The sequence below is a fragment of the Homarus americanus genome, unplaced genomic scaffold (assembly GCF_018991925.1).
Source record: "Homarus americanus isolate GMGI-L3 unplaced genomic scaffold, GMGI_Hamer_2.0 scaffold23279, whole genome shotgun sequence".
NCBI classification, from domain to species: Eukaryota; Metazoa; Arthropoda; class Malacostraca; order Decapoda; family Nephropidae; genus Homarus; species Homarus americanus.
The window spans coordinates 1-22681 of NW_024747873.1; the positions used below are offsets into that span (position 1 = coordinate 1).

Genomic DNA, 22681 nt, shown 5'->3' on the forward strand with positions numbered 1-22681 from the left:
AGTTACGTATTGCTAGATGCCTTCACCACTACTACCACCACTAATACTACCACCACTACTACCATTATCACTTCACCACCATCCAGACCCTCAGTCTACCTACCTTACCTTGTACCGTGTGTGTTGGCTGAGTCCTTCACACCTAGGAAGGAGGAGTTGCTACTAATCCTCTCACAAGGGTCTCAACCTGGGACAGATAATGGTTTTTTTCACACAGCTCCAGGTAGAGAGAGAGAGAGAGAGAGAGAGATTGGGACAGATACATCGAGAGACAAATAATGAGGAGAGAAAGAGAGAGAGATAGATCATTGTTGTTCAGTATTACGTCCTTGATAACCAAAATACCTAACTCAGTGTCACTAATACAACCATACATTGTACTTATACCAGACTTCGTACTGGAGTCTCCTGAGGTGTGGTGGGTCCTCGGTGACTTCCTCTTAACCAACCATTTTCACTCATTGTCCTTATATTCGGTCAGTTCCCCTCCCTCTCCCCCTCCCTCCCTCCCCCACCCTCCCTCTCCCTCCCTCCCCCTCCCCCCCCGCCTCCCATCCTGTTGCAATATTTCCTCTCGATGATTTTCCAGCCAAACTTCATGGACATACATACATACATATATATATACATACATACCTCGAACACTTTTCCAGCGAAATTTTACTAGTTGCGGGCAGTCTTTCCACAAACTAACACACACTCACTCTCTACACACACACACACACACACACACACACACACACACACACACACACACACACACACACACACACACACACACTTATTTGGGGGTTCCTGCGCCATCACCCACCAGCTTTGTATACATATTATATATTCATTACTTTCACTTGAAGTTATAAATACTGTCGACCACATGGGGAGGAAAAGTAATCTCATCATTGATTATTTTTTGGGGGGGCGGAAGATCTTGGACAACTTCAAACACGGAGGAGATTGTGTTTCCAAATTAAAGCGATGACCTAAGTTAAATTTCCCAGGCTATCAAAACTTCTCTTCAAAGGCGAGAGACCAAAAGGCGGCGGCTATAAAAAATGATAGAATTTTTGGCGTTTTTGTTGTTGTTGCTTCCCTCTCCTTCTTCCTGGCTCCAAGTTTATTAATTAATGTTAGGATGACACGTTTTGTAGACGCTGGTGTTGTGTGTATGACCAATATTCGATTAATACCTCATCATCTAATAACGATAAGGGTCAGGTCAGGTCAGGTCAGAAGAGGTGGAGTGAGCAAGGAAGGAGTGTGAGGGGGGGAGGGGGAGGAGGGGAGGGGAGGAAGGTCTCGGCCATCGTATCTTGCAGCAACAATCAAAGGTAATGGGATTGAAATTATATTTATACAGAATTGGTCATTACTTAGTTTTAATTAAGTGAGGGAGATGTAGCAGAGGGAACTACCACCACCACCACCAGCAGGAGAAGCCACACCACGGGTCGGGAAGCAGCGGGCATGAGGCGTAATGACTCCCTCGCGGTATATTCCTCACAGTGTCAACAAGCGCCACACCTCACTCACCCGCCACCACGCCCCATAACACGCTACGCTCATCCACCGCCACCCATCACCTGAGGACGACCACACACACACACACACACACACACACACACACTGCTACTAATCTGACCCTCTATCCTCAAGGGCCTTGTTTGCTTCTTATCCTCACTCAGGGTCATACTGAGTCCTATTTTTGTTTATCTAAGTTTTTTAAACTTTACGTGTCTTTATGCTTAATTCAGGGCCCTTGTTTTTTCTTCCAATTAAGGGCTTGTCTGTAGCGGCGGTGTTCTAGAGTCTCACTAAGGGCCTGGTCTTTGGGTGGGACGTTTTATCCTCGCTGACGGACCCCCTCGTAGCTATAACATAATTTATCCTCACGCAGGGGCCCTGCTTGTAGCTGTGACATTAGCCCCCCAAAGCCGCCATGTGATGCTGGTAAGTTACTCCTCAGAGGCCCAGCTTTGGGAGGGGTGTTATCTGCTCAGGCATTATGTGGACGGCCGGTGTCATCCTCACTTAGGGGTCCATGTATACTGTATAGTGGGCTTATTCACTAAGGGCCCCATTTTATGAAGTTATTCTCACCAAGGGCCCTGTTGATGAAGTTATCCTGACTGAGTGGCTCCAGTCATATAAAGGGCAGGTAAAGCGCGTCAGTCAGGGTGTAGTGTATATTATTATCCTGCCTTGTGTGTCTGCCGGGCGGGGTTTAATTACCCAGGTTAAAGGCTCAGGCAGAGGATAAAGTTATCTAGAGTGAATGACGCAGATTGTTGGTCAACTTAATTAGTCTGGCCTTAATGTAGTTCAGAGACTGTTGATGAACTTAGTTATTACTGTGTGTGTGTGTGTGTGTGTGTGTGTGTGTGTGTGTGTGTGTGTGGTGGTGTGTGTGTGTGACTTAAACCCGATGAGTGCCACTTTTCTGATTGTAAATATCCTGCTTAGCTCCCTGTGGGTATAAGTATCCTCACTACAGGGCTCCAGTTGTGGGTATTCTTATGCTTCGTGAGGGGCCTTGCTTCCGAGTGTATTTATGCATACTAAGGGGCCCCTGGATGTGAGTAAACTTATGCTCGTTGAGGGGTAAAGTGGGGAAGAAGCGTAGTGAGGTGGGGGTCAGGTAAGGGGTGCGAGGGGAGGGGGTAGTTAAAGGTGTTTGGAGGAGAGGATGAGGGATGAGGGAGAGGTGAGGCAATGAGGCAGGAATAATATGATGGATGGCCTCTACCCCCACCTACAATCTCTCTCTCGCCTTTTCTTGCCGTCGTATTCTAGCATCTTCCTTTTCTTCCCTTCTTCCTTCTTGTTTTCCCTCATTATTCCTCTTCCTCTTGCGCTTTTCTCATTTCATCTTCTAGTCTTTTTCCTCCCTCTTTCTCTCCTCCTCTTCTTATTCCTTCCTCTTCCTCCTCTTCCTCTTCTCTCCTCCTTTCCATGCCCTACAAACATCAACCTCGGCTTTCTATTTTCCTTTCAATTACTCTCTCTCTGTTCCTCCCTCACCAGCTTCTCCCTGTTCTCTCCTCACTATTCTCCCTTTTGTTTCATTGTCTCTCTTCCTTCTCCCCCTTAACATACATCTTTATCCCCTTTCCGTCTCGCATCATTTCTGTCTTTATTTGTTGCCTCTTCCTTTCTTTTCGCCCTCTTCTCCTTCCCTTGTCTTGCTTATTCCCTCATTTGTTCTCTCTCTCTCTCTCTCTCTCTTTCTCTCTACCTCTTCCCTTTTAACCTCCAATCATTGTCCACCTTTTTCTCTTCCGTTCTTCCTCCAACTCCATTTTTTACGGTAGGGTTAGGTTAGGTTGGTTTAGTTTTGCTCGTGGTTAGGTTTAGTGGGTTTAGTGTACGTTTGGTTTGGTTTGGTTTAGGTTAGTTAGGTTAGGTTTAAAGACTCTTGTTTTGGTTCGCGTACTGCTGAAATGGTGTACTGTTGCAGAGAGGTGTGTACTGTACTGTACTTCCTGGCCACCAGAGCATTCACCCATGACGAGGTGTGCTTTGAACTACTTTCTCTCTCATTTATTAAAGCCAGACAGAGTTTTTATACCGATCAAATAATGATTCAACAAATTATTACTGTACTTCGCTTGGATTACATTTATTATTATCTTTTGATTTGGACTTCTTCTTAAATTCTTCTTTCTCTTTCTTGTTCTTCTTCTTTCTTCTTGTTCTTGTTCTTGTTCTTCTTCTTCTTGTTGTTGTTCTTCTTTCTTGTTCTTCTGCTCTGGTCAGGCTTTGTTGTTGTTGTTGTTGTTGTGACGAAGTTGTAGCCAGGTTGTGACCAGAGCCATGTGTGTACTGTCCTGTGATGCCTGGGAGGTGTAGGTCGTCAAGAATTTATGTTTTGGAGAGGGAGATGGGGAGAGGAAGGGGGGGAGAGGGACGGAGGATGGATGGAGGGGAGGGAGGGGAGAGGGAGGGAGGGATGGAGGGAGGGAGGGATGGGGATGGAGGATGGATGGAGAAGGAGGGAGGGATGGAGGGAGAGGAGGGAAGGAGGGGATGGATGGAGAGGAGGAGGATGGAGAGGGAGGAGGATGGAGAGGGAGGATGGATGAGGGAGGGAGGGATGGAGAGGAGTGATGATGGAGAGGATGGAGGATGGAGGGAGAGGAGGATGGAGAGGAGGTAGGGGATGGATGGAGAGGGAGGGAGGGATGGATGGATGGATGGAGAAGGAGGGAGGGATGGAGGAGGGAGGAAGGAGAGAAGAGAGAAGAGGAGGGTTGGAAATTGAGAAAATAGGGAGGCAGTATATTATGAGGTGGAGTGTGAATATTTTCTGGGCAAGATTGGATTAAGTTTGGATAGTTAAGTCAGGTCAGGTTAGATTAGATTATATTAGGTTAGGTTATGTTAGGTTAGGTCTGTGCTCGGTAGGATTTGGTCGCCATCTGACACCTGTATTACCTAGAAACCCAAGTGTTAAGAATATACCCCACCTCTTAAGAATATACCTCCCACCTCTTAAGAATATCCTTAAGATCCCCTAAGAATATTCCCTTATCACCCCCTAAGAATATACCTCCCACCTCTTGAGAATATCCCCTAAGATCCCCCTAAGAATATTCCTTAATACCCCCCTTAAGAATATACCTCCCACCTCTTGGAGTATATCCTTAAGATCCCCCCAAGAATATTCTTAATACCCCCTATGACCCCACCTCTTAAGATCCCCCTAAGAATATTCCCATACCCCCTATATACCTCCACCTCTAAGAATATCCCTTAAGATCCCCATAAGAATATCCCCTTATCACTTCTAAATATACCTCCACCTTAAGAATATCCCCTTAAGATCCCAAGAATATCCCTAAGAATATTCCCTTAAGAATATTCCCCTAAGAATATTCCCCTTAAGAGTATCCCCCTCCCTTAATACAGATCAATGAACATAATGCCTCCATTTGTTTACTTCAGACGGTAATGAGACACAGTGGAGGAAAAACTCGTTAATTAATCCATTTAAATCTTGTCATTATGGAATATCATTTATGTTGTTGATCAAGGCTATATATCACACCAAGGGGGCAGTGGTGGTGGTGGTTGTGGTTGGAGTGGTGGTTGTTGTGGTTGGTGGTGGTGGTTGTTGTGTTGGGGGTGGTTGTTGTGGTTGTTGTGGTGGTTGTGTGGTGGGTGGTTGTTGTGGTTGTTGTGGTGGTGGTGGTGGTTGTTGTGGTTGGTGTGGTTGGTGGTGGTTGTTGTAGTTGTTGTGGTTTTTGTGGTGGTTGTTGTGGTTGGTGGTGGTGGTAGTTGTTGTGTGGTGGTGTTGTGTGGTTGGTGGTGGAGCTCTTGGGCGGTGATTGTTATTGTGATTATGGTTGTTGTTATTGGTTGTATTAATGATGGCACTCTTGGGTGGTGGTGGTGGTTGTAATTTTGTTATTTTTTATTTATTTATTTATTTATTTATTTATTTGTATTTTTTTTGTTGTTTTTACTTACCTATATTTACTCCAGTCTCATCCGCCGTGTGCATCAGTCACTATATGAATACCAAGTCTGACTGATGCTCGATGGTCTGACTGGATCGATGGTGGTGATAGTGTTATATTGCTAGTGCTGGTCCACACTGGTACCTTTCACTTGCGTTGAGGTGGGGGATCGAACCAAGGCCTCTGATCTGCCAGACGAGTAAGATAACCACTCTTCTACCGTTACCTGTGTGAATTACCATCATTAAAGCCGCTGAGAGAGAGAGAGAGAGAGAGAGAGAGAGAGACGGTTGTGTAGGTTGCAAATCGCCGTTCATCATTTATTTATTGCAAGAAACCCGCTCCCTCACCCTCCCGTTCCTCTCTCATTCTTCTTCTCCCTCATCCACCTCCCCTTTCTTCTCTCCTCCATCCTTGTTACCTGTTATCCTCTGATCCTTCATCTCCTTCCTTGCCTCTATCTCTCCTTCCTTCCTTCCTTCCCTGGCTCATCTTTCCTTTCCTCCCTCCCTTTTTCACTTCTCCCTCTCTCATTCATTCAGCCTTCCTTCCTCCCTCCCTCCTGTCAGCCTCCGTCAGCAGGTAACATGATGACTCGGGAAGGGATGGTGGGAGGGGGATGAAAAGGTGATAGTGGAGGAAGAGGGTAGGGAGATGGGTGAGGGGTGGTGATGGAAGGGGTGGTGGTGGAAGGATGGTGGGTGGAAGGAGTGATGGTGGAAGGGGGTGGTGGTGGAAGGGGAATGGAGAGAAAGTTGACAGTGATACTACACACACACACACTCATAACTGATGAGGAAAAAAACTTACATGTGAGATCCTTATTGATTAAATGTCCTTCACGGCTGATGGTCGGGGGCCCCTGTCTGTCGTGTGGTCTGGAGGAGAGGGAAGGGAGATATATTTAATTTGTTGCTACGTGTTCCCAATATATGGCTTTTTTTTTCATTTTTGTCGTGTGTGTGTGTGTGTGTGTGTGTGTGTGTGTGTGTGTGTGTGTGTGTGTGTGTGTGTGTGTGTGTGTGTGTGTGTTTTACGATAATGAGTCACACATGGTGTGCTATAGGGAGGTTTACACACACACACACACACACACACACACACACACACACATACTGGCCAAGTACCTCATATAATATGGTCTCTCCGGGTATTTTATATTCAATATTTTTTTACGACATCTTGATATAATATACGGTGGAAAGTTATTTAAGAATTCATTATGGAAGGAAATTTCTGCTTTTCTTTCTGGAATAAATTCAAGATAAGGTAGAATATGAGTACTTCGTTATAGATATAGTCTTTTTCTGTCGTATTTTGAAAGTTGTGAAATGAAAATAGATGAAAGTATTTTATATTTCGAAAATCATTGGGATATTTATTTTAAAGTACAGTAATAATAGTTTATTTTTTCCAACAATATTTTTTTTCGATATATATATATATATATATATATATATATATATATATATATATATATATATATATATATATATATATATATATATATATATATTTATTTATTTATTTATTATATACTGTATATGAATTAATATTTATTATGTTACTTACTAGTTTCCTACCTTAAGACTGAGTTCCTAATCAAACCTTGTCCTTTATATCCGGATCATGTTGTATATCAGCACACACACACACACACACACACACACACACACACACACACACACACACACACACACACACACACACACACACACACACACACACACACATACTACTTCCGGTGTTGCTTGCGGTGTCTGGTGATCGTCATCGTCTGTGTTTTCCCTCCGCCAGATGTAAAACCTCCTAATGTAGCTTAGTGTATCCTGTGCTGTGGGAGAGGAGTGTTATGTTGTGAGAGTACAGGTGTGTGTGTGTGTGTGTGTGTGTGTGTGTGTGTGTGTGTGTGTGTGTGTGTGTGTGTGTGTGTGTTGTATATTAAACTCACTGTTTAAAGGGCTGCCGTTAGAGACCTTGAGGTGTAGGTATTTGTGGATTGATTACTATTATTATTATATTATTATTATTATTATTATTATTATATATATTATTATTATTATTATTATTATTATTATTATATTTTTCAGGACACCGAAGTGCCAGACCAGCCAGGGGTAACAGCGATGTCCAGGGCAACGAAACAATGACAAGTTCTTCAAGAGGTCGGCAGCATTGTGACGACCATACACTTGAAGCCACACTTGACTGAATAGCCTGTGTTCTTCAGTGTGTTCTTCCGCGTGGCTTAATGTTTACCAGTCAGTGCCATCTGCTTTACTATAGAGGTCCTGTTTGATTCATTTATTGACTATATCTGTGTTTTACCCCAGAGAGCAGAAGAGGAGTGTTATATGGTGTGTTTGAGAGGTGGGTCAGGGTGTTGTGTGCTGCAGGGGAAGTACTGCAGGTCTTAACACCCCCGGCAGTGTTTAGTTGATCTTCTCATGCAACCAAGACTTGTGCCCAACTCGACTTAACCTCCACTTTTCTCCCCTCACTGTACCTTCTTTCTCTCCCCCTACTGCACCCCCTCCATCCTGTCTCACCTTCACCCATTACCCTCCTTTTCTCTCCTCCTTGCTTTGTCCCCATCTTCTGTCTCCCTCTCCTCTGTCTCCCTCAGTATATTCCCTCTCACTGTACTCCCTCCTCTGTCTCCCCTCACTGTACTACCTCACTGTACTACCTCTCCTCCCTCCTGTACTCCCTTCCTCTGTCTCCCTCACTGTACTACCTCGCACTGTACTACCTCTCCTCTCTCCCCTTCACTGTGCCCTCTCTCGCCTCCCCTTTCTCCACTCCGTTACTGGCTGGGCTCCGTCACTCCCCCGACAACCTGGCGGAGTAACCGATCGGAAAATAGCGCCGCCTGGCCGAGCGGAAAACTGGCTTTTATAACCATGTCCAGGGCATGATGGGCGGCTGTACCCTGGTTGCTGTACCCGGTTGCTGTACCCTGCGTGCTGTACCCTGGCGTGCTGTACTGGCGTGCTGTACCTGGCGTGCTGTACCCTGCTTGCTGTACCCTGCTTGCTGTACTCTGGCGTGCTGTACCTGGCTTGCTGTACCTGGCTTGCTGTACCCTGGCGTGCTGTGACCTGGCTTGCTGTACCCTGGCGTGCTGTACCTGGCGTGCTGTACCTGGCGTGCTGTACCCTGGCGTGCTGTACCTTGGCTTGCTGTACCTGGCTTGCTGTACCCTGGCGTGCTGTACCCTGGCGTGCTGTACCCTGGCGTGCTGTACCGCTTGCTGTGTACCTGGCGTGCTGTACCCTGGCGTGCTGTACCCTGGCGTGCTGTGCCCTGGCGTGCTGTACCTGGCGTGCTGTACCCTGGCGTGCTGTACCCTGGCTTGCTGTACCCTGGTTGCGGCCTGGCGTGCTGTACCCTGGCGTGCTGTACCTGGCGTGCTGTACTCTGGCGTGTGCTGTACTCTGGCTTGCTGTACCCTGGCGTGCTGTACCCTTGGCGTGCTGTACCCTGGCTTGCTGTACCCTGGCTTGCTGCACCTGGCGTGCTGTACCCTGGCGTGCTGTACCTTGGCTTGCTGCACCCTGGCTTGCTGTACCCTGGCTTGCTGTACCCTGGCTTGCTGTACCCTGGCGTGCTGTACCCTGGCTTGCTGTACCCCGGCTTGCTGTACCCTGGTCTGCTGTACCCTGGCGTGCTGTACCTTGGCTTGCTGTACCCTGGCTTGCTGTACCCTGGCTTGCTGTACCCTGGCGTGCTGTACCCTGGCGTGCTGTACCCTGGCGTGCTGTACCCTGGCGTGCTGTACCCTGGCGTGCTGTACCCTGGCGTGCTGTACCCTGGCGTGCTGTACCCTGGCTTGCTGTACCTGGCTTGCTGTGCCCTGGCGTGCTGTGCCTGGCGTGCTGTACCTTGGCTTGCTGTACCCTGGCTTGCTGTACCCTGGCTTGCTGTACCCTGGCTTGCTGTACCCTGGCGTGCTGTACCCTGGCTTGCTGTACCCTGCTTGCTGTACCCTGGCTTGCTGTACCCTGGCGTGCTGTACCTGGCTTGCTGTACCCTGGCTTGCTGTACCTGGCTTGCTGTACCCTGGCTTGCTGTACCCTGGCTTGCTGTACCCTGGCGTGCTGTACCTTGGCTTGTTGTACCCTGGCTTGTTGCACCCTGGCGTGCTGTACCTGGCGTGTTGTACCTTGGCTTGCTGTACCCTGGCTTGCTGTACCTGGCTTGCTGTACCCTGGCTTGCTGTGTCTGCGTGCTGTATTCGGCTTGCTGTACCCTGCTTGCTGTACCCTGGCTTGCTGTACCCTGGCGTGCTGTACCCTGGCGTGCTGTACCTTGGTTTGCTGTACCCCTGGCTTGCTGTACCCCATGCTGTCCCTGGCGTGCTGTACCCTGGCGTGCTGTACCCTGGCTTGCTGTACCCTGGCTTGCTGTACCTGGCGTGCTGTACCCTGGCGTGCTGTACCTTGCTTGCTAATTTTGCTTGTTGTACCCTTGGCGTGTTGCACGTGTGCTGTACTGGCGTGCTACCCTGGCGTGCTGTACCCTGGCGTGCTGTACCTGGCGTGCTGTACCCTGGCGTGCTGTACCTGGCGTGCTGTACCCTGGCTTGCTGTACCCTGGCGTGCTGTACCCTGGCGTGTTGTACCCTGGCGTGTTGTACCCTGGCGTGCTGTACCCTGGCGTGCTGTACCTTGGCGTGCTGTACCTGGCGTGCTGTACTCCTGGCTTGCTGTACCTCTGCGTGCTGCACCTGGCGTGCTGTACCTGGCTTGCTGTACCCTGGCTTGCTGTACCCTGGCGTGTTGCCCTGGCTTGCTGTACCCTGGCGTGTTGTAATTCTGGCTTGCTGTACCTGGCGTGCTGTACCCTGGCGTGCTGTACCTGGCGTGCTGTACCTGGCGTGCTGTACTTGGCTTGCTGTACCCTGGCTTGCTGTACCCTGGCGCGTACTTGGCGTGCTGTACCGGCGTGCTGTACCCTGCTTGCTGTACCCTGGCGTGCTGTACCCTGGCGTGCTGTACCTGGCGTGCTGTACCCTGGCGTGCTGTACCTGGCGTGCTGTACCCTGGCTTGCTGTACCCTGGCTTGCTGTACCCTGGCGTGCTGTACCTGGCGTGCTGTACCTGGCTTGCTGTACCCTGGCGTGCTGTACCTCGGGCTTGCTGTACCCTGGCTTGCTGTACCCTTGGCGTGTTGTACCCTGGCGTGCTGTGCCGCGTGCTGTACCCTGGCGTGCTACCCTGCTTGCTGTGTACCCTGGCGTGCTGTACCCTGGCTTGCTGTACCCTGGCTTGCTGTACCCTGGCGTGCTGTACCCTGGCGTGCTGTACTCCTGGCGTGCTGTACTTCTGGCGTGCTGTACCCTGGCTTGCTGTACCCTGGCTTGCTGTACCTGGCGTGCTGTACTGGCGTGCTGTACTCTGGCGTGCTGTACCCTGGCGTGCTGTACCTGGCTTGCTGTACCCTGGCGTGCTGTACTCTGGCGTGCTGTACCTGGCGTGCTGTACCCTGGCGTGCTGTACCCTGGCGTGCTGTACCTGGCTTGCTGTACCCTGGCTTGCTGTGCCTGGCGTGCTGTACCTGGCTTGCTGTACCTGGCTTGCTGTCCTGGCGTGCTGTACCTGGCGTGCTGTACCTGGCGTGCTGTACCCTGGCGTGCTGTACCCTGGCTTCTGTACCCTGGCTTGCTGTACCTGGCTTGCTGTACCTGGCTTGCTGTACCCTGGCGTGCTGTACTGGCGTGGCTGTACCTTGTTGTGTCCAGTGTGTCCTATATAACCCACAGAAAAGATTCCTTCAGGGTCTATTAACACACCCAACGGGGTCCCTATTCCACCATTCACCCCAGCCCACCCATTACGGCTCTCTAGTTTTGTTCCGATTATCAGCAAGTGACACTGGGAGGATCTCATCAACGCAGAGTCAACCCCTTCAGTTGTCGTCCATTATATAACGTTGCTACCCATCTGGACTCTGATTTCCGAGGTTAGAATCGTCAGTATATTCAGAGCTTAATGTTTATTGTACAGTCAGGTATTAAAGTCCGTTCGCTTCTCCTCCTGAACCACGAACCCCAAGAACTCAGACTCATAAATCCGGAATTTGATTGATAGTCTACTGTTTCGGGTTCACGAGTCTGAGTCTCAGGGTTCGTTAAGTAGTCGACTGTACTCTACCTTTATATTTTATGGTCTATAGAATCATTATCGGTGTAGGGTGTCGGTGCGTGTAGTAATGCTCTATGACCTTTAGTTTTTGAGAGATGAGGCAAGTGTTGACAGAAGGAGCGGCTTATTGGTTTAAGGCTGGCGGGGGTTGTTGACATGTGACGTCATAGCCTTCTCGATCCATATTTTCCTGTGGTGGATTTTTAATGTTGGGAACCCGAGTCTCTGGGGCAGTGGTCATGTTATTATTTTGTGATAATAATAATAATAATAATAATAATAGCTAATAATAATACTGTATATATGTATCATATTTTTGAAGTATATATCCGATTATAGTTGGTTTAAAAATATCAGTAATACATATATATATATATATATATATATATATATATATATATATATATATATATATATATATATATGTGTGTGTGTGTGTATATGTATGTATGTATGTTTGCTGAAAGAGACGACGATAAATTCTGGAGTTTATTATTGACCATACTGAGGGAGGGAGGGTAGCCAGTTACCTCATGTCTCAACCCTCTGTAGCCATATGTTAGTCTTGTTCTCATACAGTATTAACGGGTTGGTATGTCACCTGAAGAATAGACACCCCTGGAGCTACCTGGGAGGGTTAGATTAGGTTAGTGTGAAGGTCTTTTATATAGGTAATTAGATTAGTTTCACGGTTTTATATTATTGGGTTAGGTTAGTGGTTGTGTTAGGTTAGGGTTTGTAGTTTAGGTTAGGGTTAGTGTAGTGTTAGGTTAGGGTTTGTTAGGTTAGGGTTAGTGTAGTGTTAGGTTAGGGTTTTGTTAGGTTGAGGTTTTATTAGGTTAGGGTTTCGTTAGGTTAGGTCAGTGGTAATACGATTAGTTTAGGTAAGGTTAGTTTACTGTGAGGGTCTTATTAGGTTGGATTAGTGTCAGTCTTATTATTGGTGGAAATAAGCTGATTATTGGGTGAAATAAGCTGGGATGCCTAGTAATTTCAACTTAACCCAAAGCTTTCACGGTACATCATGGTGGATCACGGCGTTTGGTCGACTAGTGTACAAATTCCTGCTCTTACAACTCACCTGTTTGGTATCTGCCCACCTGTGTCTCATCAAGCCAAGGTGTTAATTCGACAGGTTAGTGAAATACCTGTACTGTCATCTAGCCAGAGGAACGATGAACAGATACCTCGGTTTAGGGGAAAATATCAGAGTTATATTAAAATGAAGCGGTAGTAATTTAAGTTCCTCTAAGTCTAAGGAATCTAAGCACTGTCATAGAAAACGGGTTCCTCACAGTAGTCATAGAAAACGGTTTCCTCTCATCACTACTGTCATAGAAAACGTAAGGTATGCGAAGACAGACTGGTTTTTGTGATAAGTTTGGTCTCCCACAAGTTTACTCAGACCTAAGGAGGGAGGGGGTGAGGGTCGTGTGTTTGTTGCGACGAACTTAGATGATTCTCCTACCTAGGGTCATCCTGAAGGTCATGTCAGGGGTCAAAGGTCACCATAATCAAAACGTTATCACCAATATAAAAGTTAACATAATTTTTTCTTCTCATTTAGCTCGTCTTTCATAAGTCTCCCTTAAAGACTGTGGTCGATCTCATTTTTCAATGATGCTAATAAGACCTGACCTTTTGACCTTCTTAATGATCACCAACATGATTCTGTGCTCACAAATTGGTCCAATAAACATAAAAGCAGAAACCGTTTTGCCGATAACTCTTGGCGGTTTTAGAGACAAGTGTGTTAAGAGACGCTTGTTAAGTGTACATGAATCATTAGTGGAGGTTATTGAAGATGGAAAGCAATTAATGAACCAACGATTGGAAACAAGAGGCAAGGTGTGGTGGTGTGTGGCGGCAACATGTACCACAGTATGTTGCCTGTAACTAACACACACACACTCACAGAGTTTATGCCCGCCGCTCCCCTGCATAATACGTGGGTGTGTGGTAATAAGGTCACTGGCAACGCTGCCATCTGCAGGCGAGCTGCCAAAGATTTTGTCGATATGGAATAATAATGCACTTTTTCTTGACAGTTTACTGAGACTACTACATTATTTCTAACTACCAAGCTGTTGGTCTTTTAACATATTTCTAACTCATTACACAATTGTATTAACTTGGTCAGTAGTTAGGTACAAAAATAAATAAGTTATCATACGTTTGTGATTCATAAGATTTAACACAGTAACCAAGGTTTAAATTTGTTGACGTCAGTTTAAAAATGGCGGCAAATATTTCTCGTCTTGTTTAGGATCTCGTTCATTGTGATAACTGGCGCCTCATTGTGTTTTATTTCTACATTTTGGACCAGAGGGAATGATAGGTAAGAGAGCGTCGAGAATCGGTTACAGGTTTAAAAATAACTAAGTAAAATTTGGTTTTCCTAAATGTTTTCCGCTTACTGTGGGACCATTTGTGCAGTTCCAATATTGGTTCCCCAGGCACCCTCTTGGGGCCAGGTTCTTCCTCTCTCGCCCGAAAAAGTATTACTTTTTTGTCTTTAATTTAAACTTTTTTTTTTACTTATTTTACAGTTAATATTAATACCAATGAAATTATTTAGTCATTATGAAGAGTTAGTATTGTTTTAATTATTATGACATTTAATTTTTTGGGGTGTGAGCTGAGTGACCCCCCTGGCCACACTGCCCTGCCTCACGCCTGCCTCTTACACTTTCATAACTACCTGTTGGCAATTAGGGAAGGACCAATTAAATCTCAAACGATAACTACACCGAGCACCACCACCACCACCACTACACCATTGCTACACTATACCAGCACTGCCAACACCACACTGCACCATCACCACACGATACCAGCACTGCTAACACCACACTGCACCATCACCACAGATACCAGCACTGCCAACACCACATTGCACCACCACACAATGCCAGTACTGCCAACACCACACTGCACCATCACCACACAATACCAGCACTGCCAACACCACACTGTACCATCACCACACAACACCAGCACTACCAACACCACACTGCACCATCACCACACAATACCAGCACCGCTAACACCACACTGCACCATCACCACACAATACCAGCACTGCCACCACACTGCACCATCACCACACAATACCAGCATTGCCAACACCACACAATACCAGCACTGCCAATACCATAATACCAGCACTGCCAACACCACACCGTTACCACCACAACAATGCCAGTACTGCCAACACAACACGGCGCCATCACCACCACTCCCAACACCACACCACAATACCGGATGCTAACACCACACTGCACCAACACCACACTAGCATCAAACACTACACCACTACACCATCGCCAATACCACAATTATACACAATGCCATAAGTAACGGGTAATATCAAAATAACTACGATATAAAGATTTCCGATTTTAGGTTCATACACACACACACACACACATTACTGTACACACACACTGTACACATACATAACGTCCTCTCAAGATAGCTAAATAACACTGAGACTTTTACCTTCACAAGATAAGTTCACTCAGCATCTGTTAGAAAGCATAGTTAAGGGTTCTCTGCTCTGTGTGTGTGTGTGTGTGTGTGTGTGTGTGTGTGTGTGTGTGTGTGTGTGTGTGTGTGTGTGTCTGTGTGTGTGTGTGTGTAACAACTCACTATAAGTGTGACCCAGTAGAGTGAGAGGTTTCAGTGTGTGTGATGGTAAGCTCCGGTGTCAGCGTTGTTCACGGTGAGGTCGGCCATCTTGTGCACTGTCTGGAGGCAGGTCGGGTGGCGGGTAATTTGGTGATGGTGGGGTGGGGGGTGAGGGTGGGAGGTGGGGAGAGGGTGGAGTGGTGGGGTGGAGGGTGGAGTGGTGGGGTGAGGGGTGGCAGGGGTGAGGGTGGAGGGAGTGATGTTCTGCGCCCACGAGCACCACTAATGGTTGGTGTGTAGGGGAGGGGGGTACTGGAGTAGGGAAGGACCGATGGCGCCGTCCGGGTTGGTTTGGGATGTCCTTCTTAGTGTTAGATTACCACACACACAAACACACACACACGCCACACATGTACAGACACAGTGTGGGTCACAGGATGGGTGTCATAAGACACACACAACATGGTGTAGACACAACTCTCCCGCATATTCATAACTCTTTATCCACATTTCAGACCCACCACACACTGGAGGACTATTGTATTGTAGTCAGCCCACCCAGCCCGCCTCTCTCCCTCATATTATATGAACTTATTAACCCCTATGCACTGTCTCTGTCTGTCCTCTGTCCACAACTTTCAGGCAGGTAAACCTCAAATACTGGACTTATCTTGATGAAATTTCCAGCCTGCCGGAGGAGATGTGGTGACGGCTCTTGTGCTTTATGTGTAGTTATGTATCTGCCTCTTAATGTAGCTCACCTTGTGTGCTCATGTGCACAAGTGGATGTATTTTGGATTAAACTTGGAACGTGGCCGCCTCCTGTGATGTAGTTGTGATGGCATCGTGTGTGTGTGTGTGTATGTGTCTGTGTGTCTCTCATCAGCACCTCCTATGCGGGCTCCACCACCTGCCAGGTCTCCATCAGCCCCACTACACACTCTTGTGCTAGTTTATGACGTCATCACTTTAATAATGACATTACTTTTTAGTTTAATCTTGTGTTTCTCTTATTTTTTGGTGTATTTCCCTGTTATTCCTCGCCTCTTATCTGTTATTTCCCCTGTATTCCTCGCCTCATTCTGTAAACCTGTGTTCTGTATACAAAAGATGGTTTATAAATGAGTGCATTCTGACCTGGTGCTATGTAGTGTGAGCGTTGTGTTAATAGCTTCACCACCTGGAGGTGTTTGTAGCTCTCCTGAGGTGCTGTGTGTCGGTGTAGCTCTCCTGAGAAGGTGTTTGTTGTGTGTCCAGGTGTAGCTCTCCTAGAAGGTATTTGTTGTGTCAGGTGCAGCTCTCCTGAAGGTGTTTGTTATGTCAGGTGTGGCTCTCCTGAAGGGGAGCTTGTGTGTCAGGTGTGTAGCTCTCCTGAAGGTGTTTGTTGTTGTGTCAGAGTGTAGCAGCTCTCCTGAAGGTGTTCATTGTGTGTCAGTGTAGCTCTCCTGAAGGTGTTTATTTGTGTCAGGTGTAGCTCTCCTGAAGGTGTTTGTTGTGTCAGGTGTAGCTCTCCTGAAGGTGTTTGTTGTGTCAGGTGTAGCTCTACTGAAGGTGTTTGTTGTGTCAGGTGTAGCTCTCCTGAAGGTGTGTGTTGTGTCAGGTGTAGCTCTCCTGAAGGTGTTTGTTGTGTCAGGTGTAGCTCTCCTGAAGGTGTTCGTAGTTCTCCTGAAGGTGTACACCGGATAAACACACTCATCTGTGTATGGGTTATTATACCCTTCTACAGTGAAGCCTCCATATAACGTACTCCTCTCCCCTTATAACCCGTTAAAGAGAGGTTTCAAATGTAGCAAATATACACTATGAAAAATTGTATGATATATAAATTTACATATACATTACAACTCATACACACATGAATGTATAGAAAACCAGATGCATTCATACGCATTAGGTTTATTCAGTAATTTCAAAGCAAAACTTGGATAGCAAAGATTTTTTTTTAATATGTGTTATAGACTGAGAGAGATAAACATCTGTTATGGAGAGAGAGAGAGAGAGAGAGAGAGATCAAATATTCAGATGATGTGGTCTACAGGTATATTACGATACAGTGGCGCGCGCGCGCGCGCGCGCGTGTGTGTGTGTGTGTGTGTGTGTGTGTGTGTGTGTGAGGCTGTAATATGGTAAGATATAGTAAGGTCAATTGACACACCCACCGCAATTGACACACCCACCGCAATTGACACACCCACCGCAATTGGCACACCCACCGCAATTGACACACCCACCGCAATTGACACACCCACCGCGAGTTTGGGGCTTAATGCTACACCCAGTCAGATTACGTTAGTTTGCGGTCTGTATATTCAGTTTGCATATTGAGGTGCATTCATACACTCAGGTGCATTCATACACTCGGGTGCATTCATACACTCGGGTGCATTCATACATCGTGAAATGCATGTATATGTAATTAGGTGCATTCGTACATACTAAGGTGCATACATACGCTACATACATACGATACATACATACATATGCTACATACATACATACTGAGATGTATTCATACTTACACACGAGAAATTTTCATGGTGCGAACCCTTGTGACTCAGGACCCAAGAATAAAGCTTTGTGTTCAGTATAATCTTGATATAAGCGGCACTACATCGCCTGACCTCCTCCCAGCGGATCACCTGAAGCTTAGACGTACCCAGCTTATTTCACTAGGAGCGTAGATACCCCCAGCTCAGTTTACATGATGCTTAGATGCCCCCAGCTTATATCACTTAATGCTTAGATATTCCCAGCTTATTTCACCAGAAAATTAACCACTAACTCTTATCTAACCTAACCTACGTTTACCTAACCTAACCCCCAGAATGACGAAAATGATTCCGGGACTTAGAAACCTTCCATATCAGGATAGGTTAAAGAAACTAACCTTGCATTCCCTAGAAAGACGAAGAGTGGCGGGGAGATATGATAGAAATATTCAAGTGGGTGAAAGGAATCAATAAAGGTGATATAGATAAAGTTCTTATAATATCCGAGCAGGATAGGACTCGGAACAACGGATTCAAGTTGGATAAGTTTAGGTTTAGGAGGGAGATAGGAAGGAACTGGTTTACAAATAGGGTGGTTGACGAGTGGAACAAGCTTAGCAACTTTGTAGTAAGTGCTGGAACGCTGGAAAGTTTCAAAGGGAGGCTGGATAGATTCATGGATGATAGAGAGTGGTAGTAACTCTCGACAGGAGCTGCCATTCACAGGCCAACCGGCCTATTGCAGACTCCTGATGTTCTTATGTTTTTATGTTACGGTGTTTAATCTTCCGAGTAAATAAGCTGGGGTGTCTATTCTTCAGGTGTGAGACAATTTTTTTTAGTTCTAAATACAATAACTTATGTACCTACGTCGTGTGTCTCTCAATAAGTTCAGTTTCCCCTCGCTCTTGTTGTTTCCCCTGTCTGTATATTCCCCTCTCAGGCTGTGATTTTCCCCTTGTTTATCTACGTCACATCTTCTCTCTCTCACACACGTCTTCCCCTCACTACTACCTCCACCTCTCCCCTCACCTCCTCTCACCACCAGCACCACTACACCTCACCACCACCTCCCCTCACCACCACCACCTCTCACCACCACCTCCCCTCACCCTTAGCCAGTATCTTCCCCCTCACTACTAGTAAACTTGAGGTAACAATTAAGTGTAACTTGATTAGGTATGAGTTGAGGGCAGGAGGCGGGAGTGCGCGGGTGCGTGTGTACCCAGCACATACATACATATGCATGTGCACACAGGCGGGGGGCGGCGTGTGTACGTAATGAACCCTTGTTAGGCGACCATCCCCCCCTCCCTTCCTTCATGCCTGCCCCATCCTCCCTTCTCCCCCACCCCTTTCTCCCCCACCCCTTCCTCCCTTCTCCCCACCCCTCCTCCCTCCCACCTTCCTCCCTTCTCCCCCCACTCCTTCCTCCCCCCATCCTTCCCACCTCCTCCCCACCCCCTCTCCCCCACCCCTTCCCTCCCTTCTCCCCACTTCTTCCTCCCTTCTCCCCTCACTCCTTCTCCCCCATCCTCCCACTCCTCCCCCACCCCTTCTTCCCCACCCCTCACCATCCTTCCTTCACACCTCCCCATCCTCCCTCCTCCCTCCCATCCTCCTCCCTCCCCTTCCCCCTCAGGTTTAACTCAGCTGTGATCTCCTTCACCCACATATCAGCTGTTTTACCTCCTCTGTGTGGCCCGGCGACAAGAGGTTCCTGTTGTCCTTCCATGGATCCTTTTGCCTTTGCATATTTTTTCCCTCCCAGGTTTCTTTTTTCCTCCCAAGTTCTTTTTTTCCCTCCCAGGTTCTTTTTTTCCCTCCCAGGTTCTTTTTTCCCTCCATGGTTCTTTTTTTCCCTTCCCAGGTTCTATTTTTCCCTTCCCAGGTTCTTTTTTCCCCTCCCAGGTTCTTTTTTCCTCCAAGTTTCTTTCCCCTCCGAGGTTTCTTTTTTTTCCCCCCGAGGTTTCTTTTTTTCCCCTCCTGGGTTGCCTTTTATCCCCCCAAACATCCTGCGCGGAATCATAGAAAACGAGGAGGTTGTCGAACAGGGAGACATGATTTAACGAGAGTCATATCTTGTTGAGCGAGGTCGTTATCTCCGTCTGATGATGAGTCTATAACGACCCGCCGGTGATTATAGCTTATGTTATATAATTATAGGGTTGATATTGTCATTGGTTGATAACGACTGTACCTATAACAATTCTACACAAGGATTATACGCCGGAAGTCATAGAAAATGTCGCCTGTTGTGGTGTGGAGAGAGACAGAGAGTGAGTTATTAACATTTCAATATTAATTAACTTTCTCCTGCTGTTTTTATATAATATTATAAAATCACACTCTCATACATATCCCCCCCCCCGCCTCCCTTCATTAATAATCATCTAAAACACTTTGGACTTATTTCACTCATCATAATTACTCAACATTTTTATATCGAGTTAAAGTCTACGATTCGCTTAACACCAAGAGTGACTTTATGTGATAACAACTTTCACCTGCTCAAGACTCCCTTCGCCACCTACCACCCTCAGAAAAAAAAAAAAAAAAAAAAAAAAAAAAAAAAAAAAAAAAAAAAAAAAAAAAAAAAAAAAAAAAAAAAAAAAAAAAAAAAAAAAAAAAAAAAAAAAAAAAAAAAAAAAAAAAAAAAAAAAAAAAAAAAAAAAAAAAAAAAAAAAAAAAAAAAAAAAAAAAAAAAAAAAAAAAAAAAAAAAAAAAAAAAAAAAAAAAAAAAAAAAAAAAAAAAAAAAAAAAAAAAAAAAAAAAAAAAAAAAAAAAAAAAAAAAAAAAAAAAAAAAAAAAAAAAAAAAAAAAAAAAAAAAAAAAAAAAAAAAAAAAAAAAAAAAAAAAAAAAAAAAAAAAAAAAAAAAAAAAAAAAAAAAAAAAAAAAAAAAAAAAAAAAAAAAAAAAAAAAAAAAAAAAAAAAAAAAAAAAAAAAAAAAAAAAAAAAAAAAAAAAAAAAAAAAAAAAAAAAAAAAAAAAAAAAAAAAAAAAAAAAAAAAAAAAAAAAAAAAAAAAAAAAAAAAAAAAAAAAAAAAAAAAAAAAAAAAAAAAAAAAAAAAAAAAAAAAAAAAAAAAAAAAAAAAAAAAAAAAAAAAAAAAAAAAAAAAAAAAAAAAAAAAAAAAAAAAAAAAAAAAAAAAAAAAAAAAAAAAAAAAAAAAAAAAAAAAAAAAAAAAAAAAAAAAAAAAAAAAAAAAAAAAAAAAAAAAAAAAAAAAAAAAAAAAAAAAAAAAAAAAAAAAAAAAAAAAAAAAAAAAAAAAAAAAAAAAAAAAAAAAAAAAAAAAAAAAAAAAAAAAAAAAAAAAAAAAAAAAAAAAAAAAAAAAAAAAAAAAAAAAAAAAAAAAAAAAAAAAAAAAAAAAAAAAAAAAAAAAAAAAAAAAAAAAAAAAAAAAAAAAAAAAAAAAAAAAAAAAAAAAAAAAAAAAAAAAAAAAAAAAAAAAAAAAAAAAAAAAAAAAATCCACTAAGACAGTTTGTTAATTTTCATGTTTTTTTTTTTTTTTGACGTCACGGGAGGTAAAAATTTTTGTTTTGCCTAATGAGTTAAAAATAAAATTGGTTGTGAATTTGGATGGATTTTTTTTTTACGATTTTGTTTGGCAGGTTGGTCCGGAGGGGGGAGAGGGGGAATGTGTTTAAGTTTTATTTTCTCTAATTTGGACAGAGAGAGAGAGAAAGAGAGAGAGAGAGAGAGAGAAAAGAGAGAGAGAACTTTAAGATGGTGTAATCATTCATATACATTGGAGAGAGAGAGAGAGAGAGAGAGAGAGAACTTTTAAGATGGTGTAATCATTCATATACATTGAGAGAGAGAGAGAGAGAGAGAGAGAGAGAGAGAGAGAGAGAGAGAGAGAGAGAGAATAAAAACAAGAAAGAACGAAAGAGTGGGAGAGAGAAAGAGAGAGATAAATGGACAATACATCAGGCTGGTACAACAGATGGGACATATATCTCGGGGAGGGGGAGAGTGGGAAGGATGGAGAGGGAGGGGAACGGAATGGAAAAGAAGGGGGGGAGAAGGGGAAAGGGGTGGAAGGATGAAGGAGAGGGGAGACAGAAGGGGGAAAGGGTGAAGGGGAAGAGGTGAGGGGAGGGGGTGGGATGAGGAATAGAAGAGGGAATAGAAGGAGGGGAGGGGAGATGCACTCTTCTACCTAAATGTGCTTCTATATTTCTTCCCTCGTAATGTCTCGCCATTATTTCTCGGTTTCAGGTTTCAACTCTGAAAATTGTTATTGCTGTCGAACGCGTACAGCAGCAGGCGTGGTCAGCGTCAAGGGTGTACGTGTTGAGTAGTACAGTCTGCTTCATCAAAAAACCTTAGATTTATTTTCCTGAAGAACCCTCCTCCCCCTCCTCCCTTCTTCTGTATGTGTGTGTGTGTGTGTGTGTGTGTGTGTGTTTGTTTGTGCATGTGTGTGTGTGTGTGTGTGTGTGTGTGTGTGTGTGTGTGTGTGTGTGTGTGTGTGTGTGTGTGTGTGTGTGTGTGTGTGGCATTTAACCCAACTAAACAAAACCTAACCTAATCCAGAACCCAGCCCTAGTCAAGAGGGCGGCCAGTATCACGCCTGAGGCAGAAGGAGGTGAGCAACAAACCTGTTATTTAGGCGGAGTTGTGCACTGGGGCGAGGAAGATTCAATTTTACAGAAGGGTGGTATAGGGGGAGGCTTGCTGTGTGGGTGGGGGAGGGGGGGGGGGGTGGGTGGGGAGGGGGTGTGGTGGGGTGGGTGGGGGTGGGGGGAGGAGATGGGTGGGGGAGGGGTGTGGGTGGGGGAGGGAGGGGGGGAGGGGTGGGGAGGGGAGATGTGGTGGGGGAGGGGAGGGGGGTGGGGGAGGGAGGGAGGGGGAGGGGAGGGGTGTGGTGGGGAGGAGATGGTGGGGAGGTGTGGGGTGGTGGGGGAGGAGATGTGGTGGGGAGGGGTGGGGGTGTGGTGGGGAGGAGATGGTAAT

General features: G+C 45.2%; 1 protein-coding gene across 1 annotated transcript; it reads right to left on the bottom strand.

Annotated features, from left to right (window-relative positions):
* Nucleotides 1-8262: 8262 nt before the first annotated feature.
* Nucleotides 8263-12713, bottom strand: LOC121879881 (chromatin modification-related protein eaf-1-like). Its single transcript, XM_042386665.1, has 2 exons — nucleotides 12684-12713; nucleotides 8263-11205 (listed from the first exon to the last, which is right to left on the bottom strand). The coding sequence occupies exons 1-2, from the start codon at nucleotides 12711-12713 to the stop codon at nucleotides 8263-8265; spliced, it is 2973 nt and encodes a 990-aa protein (XP_042242599.1).
* Between the last annotated feature and the right edge of the window lie 9968 nt (nucleotides 12714-22681).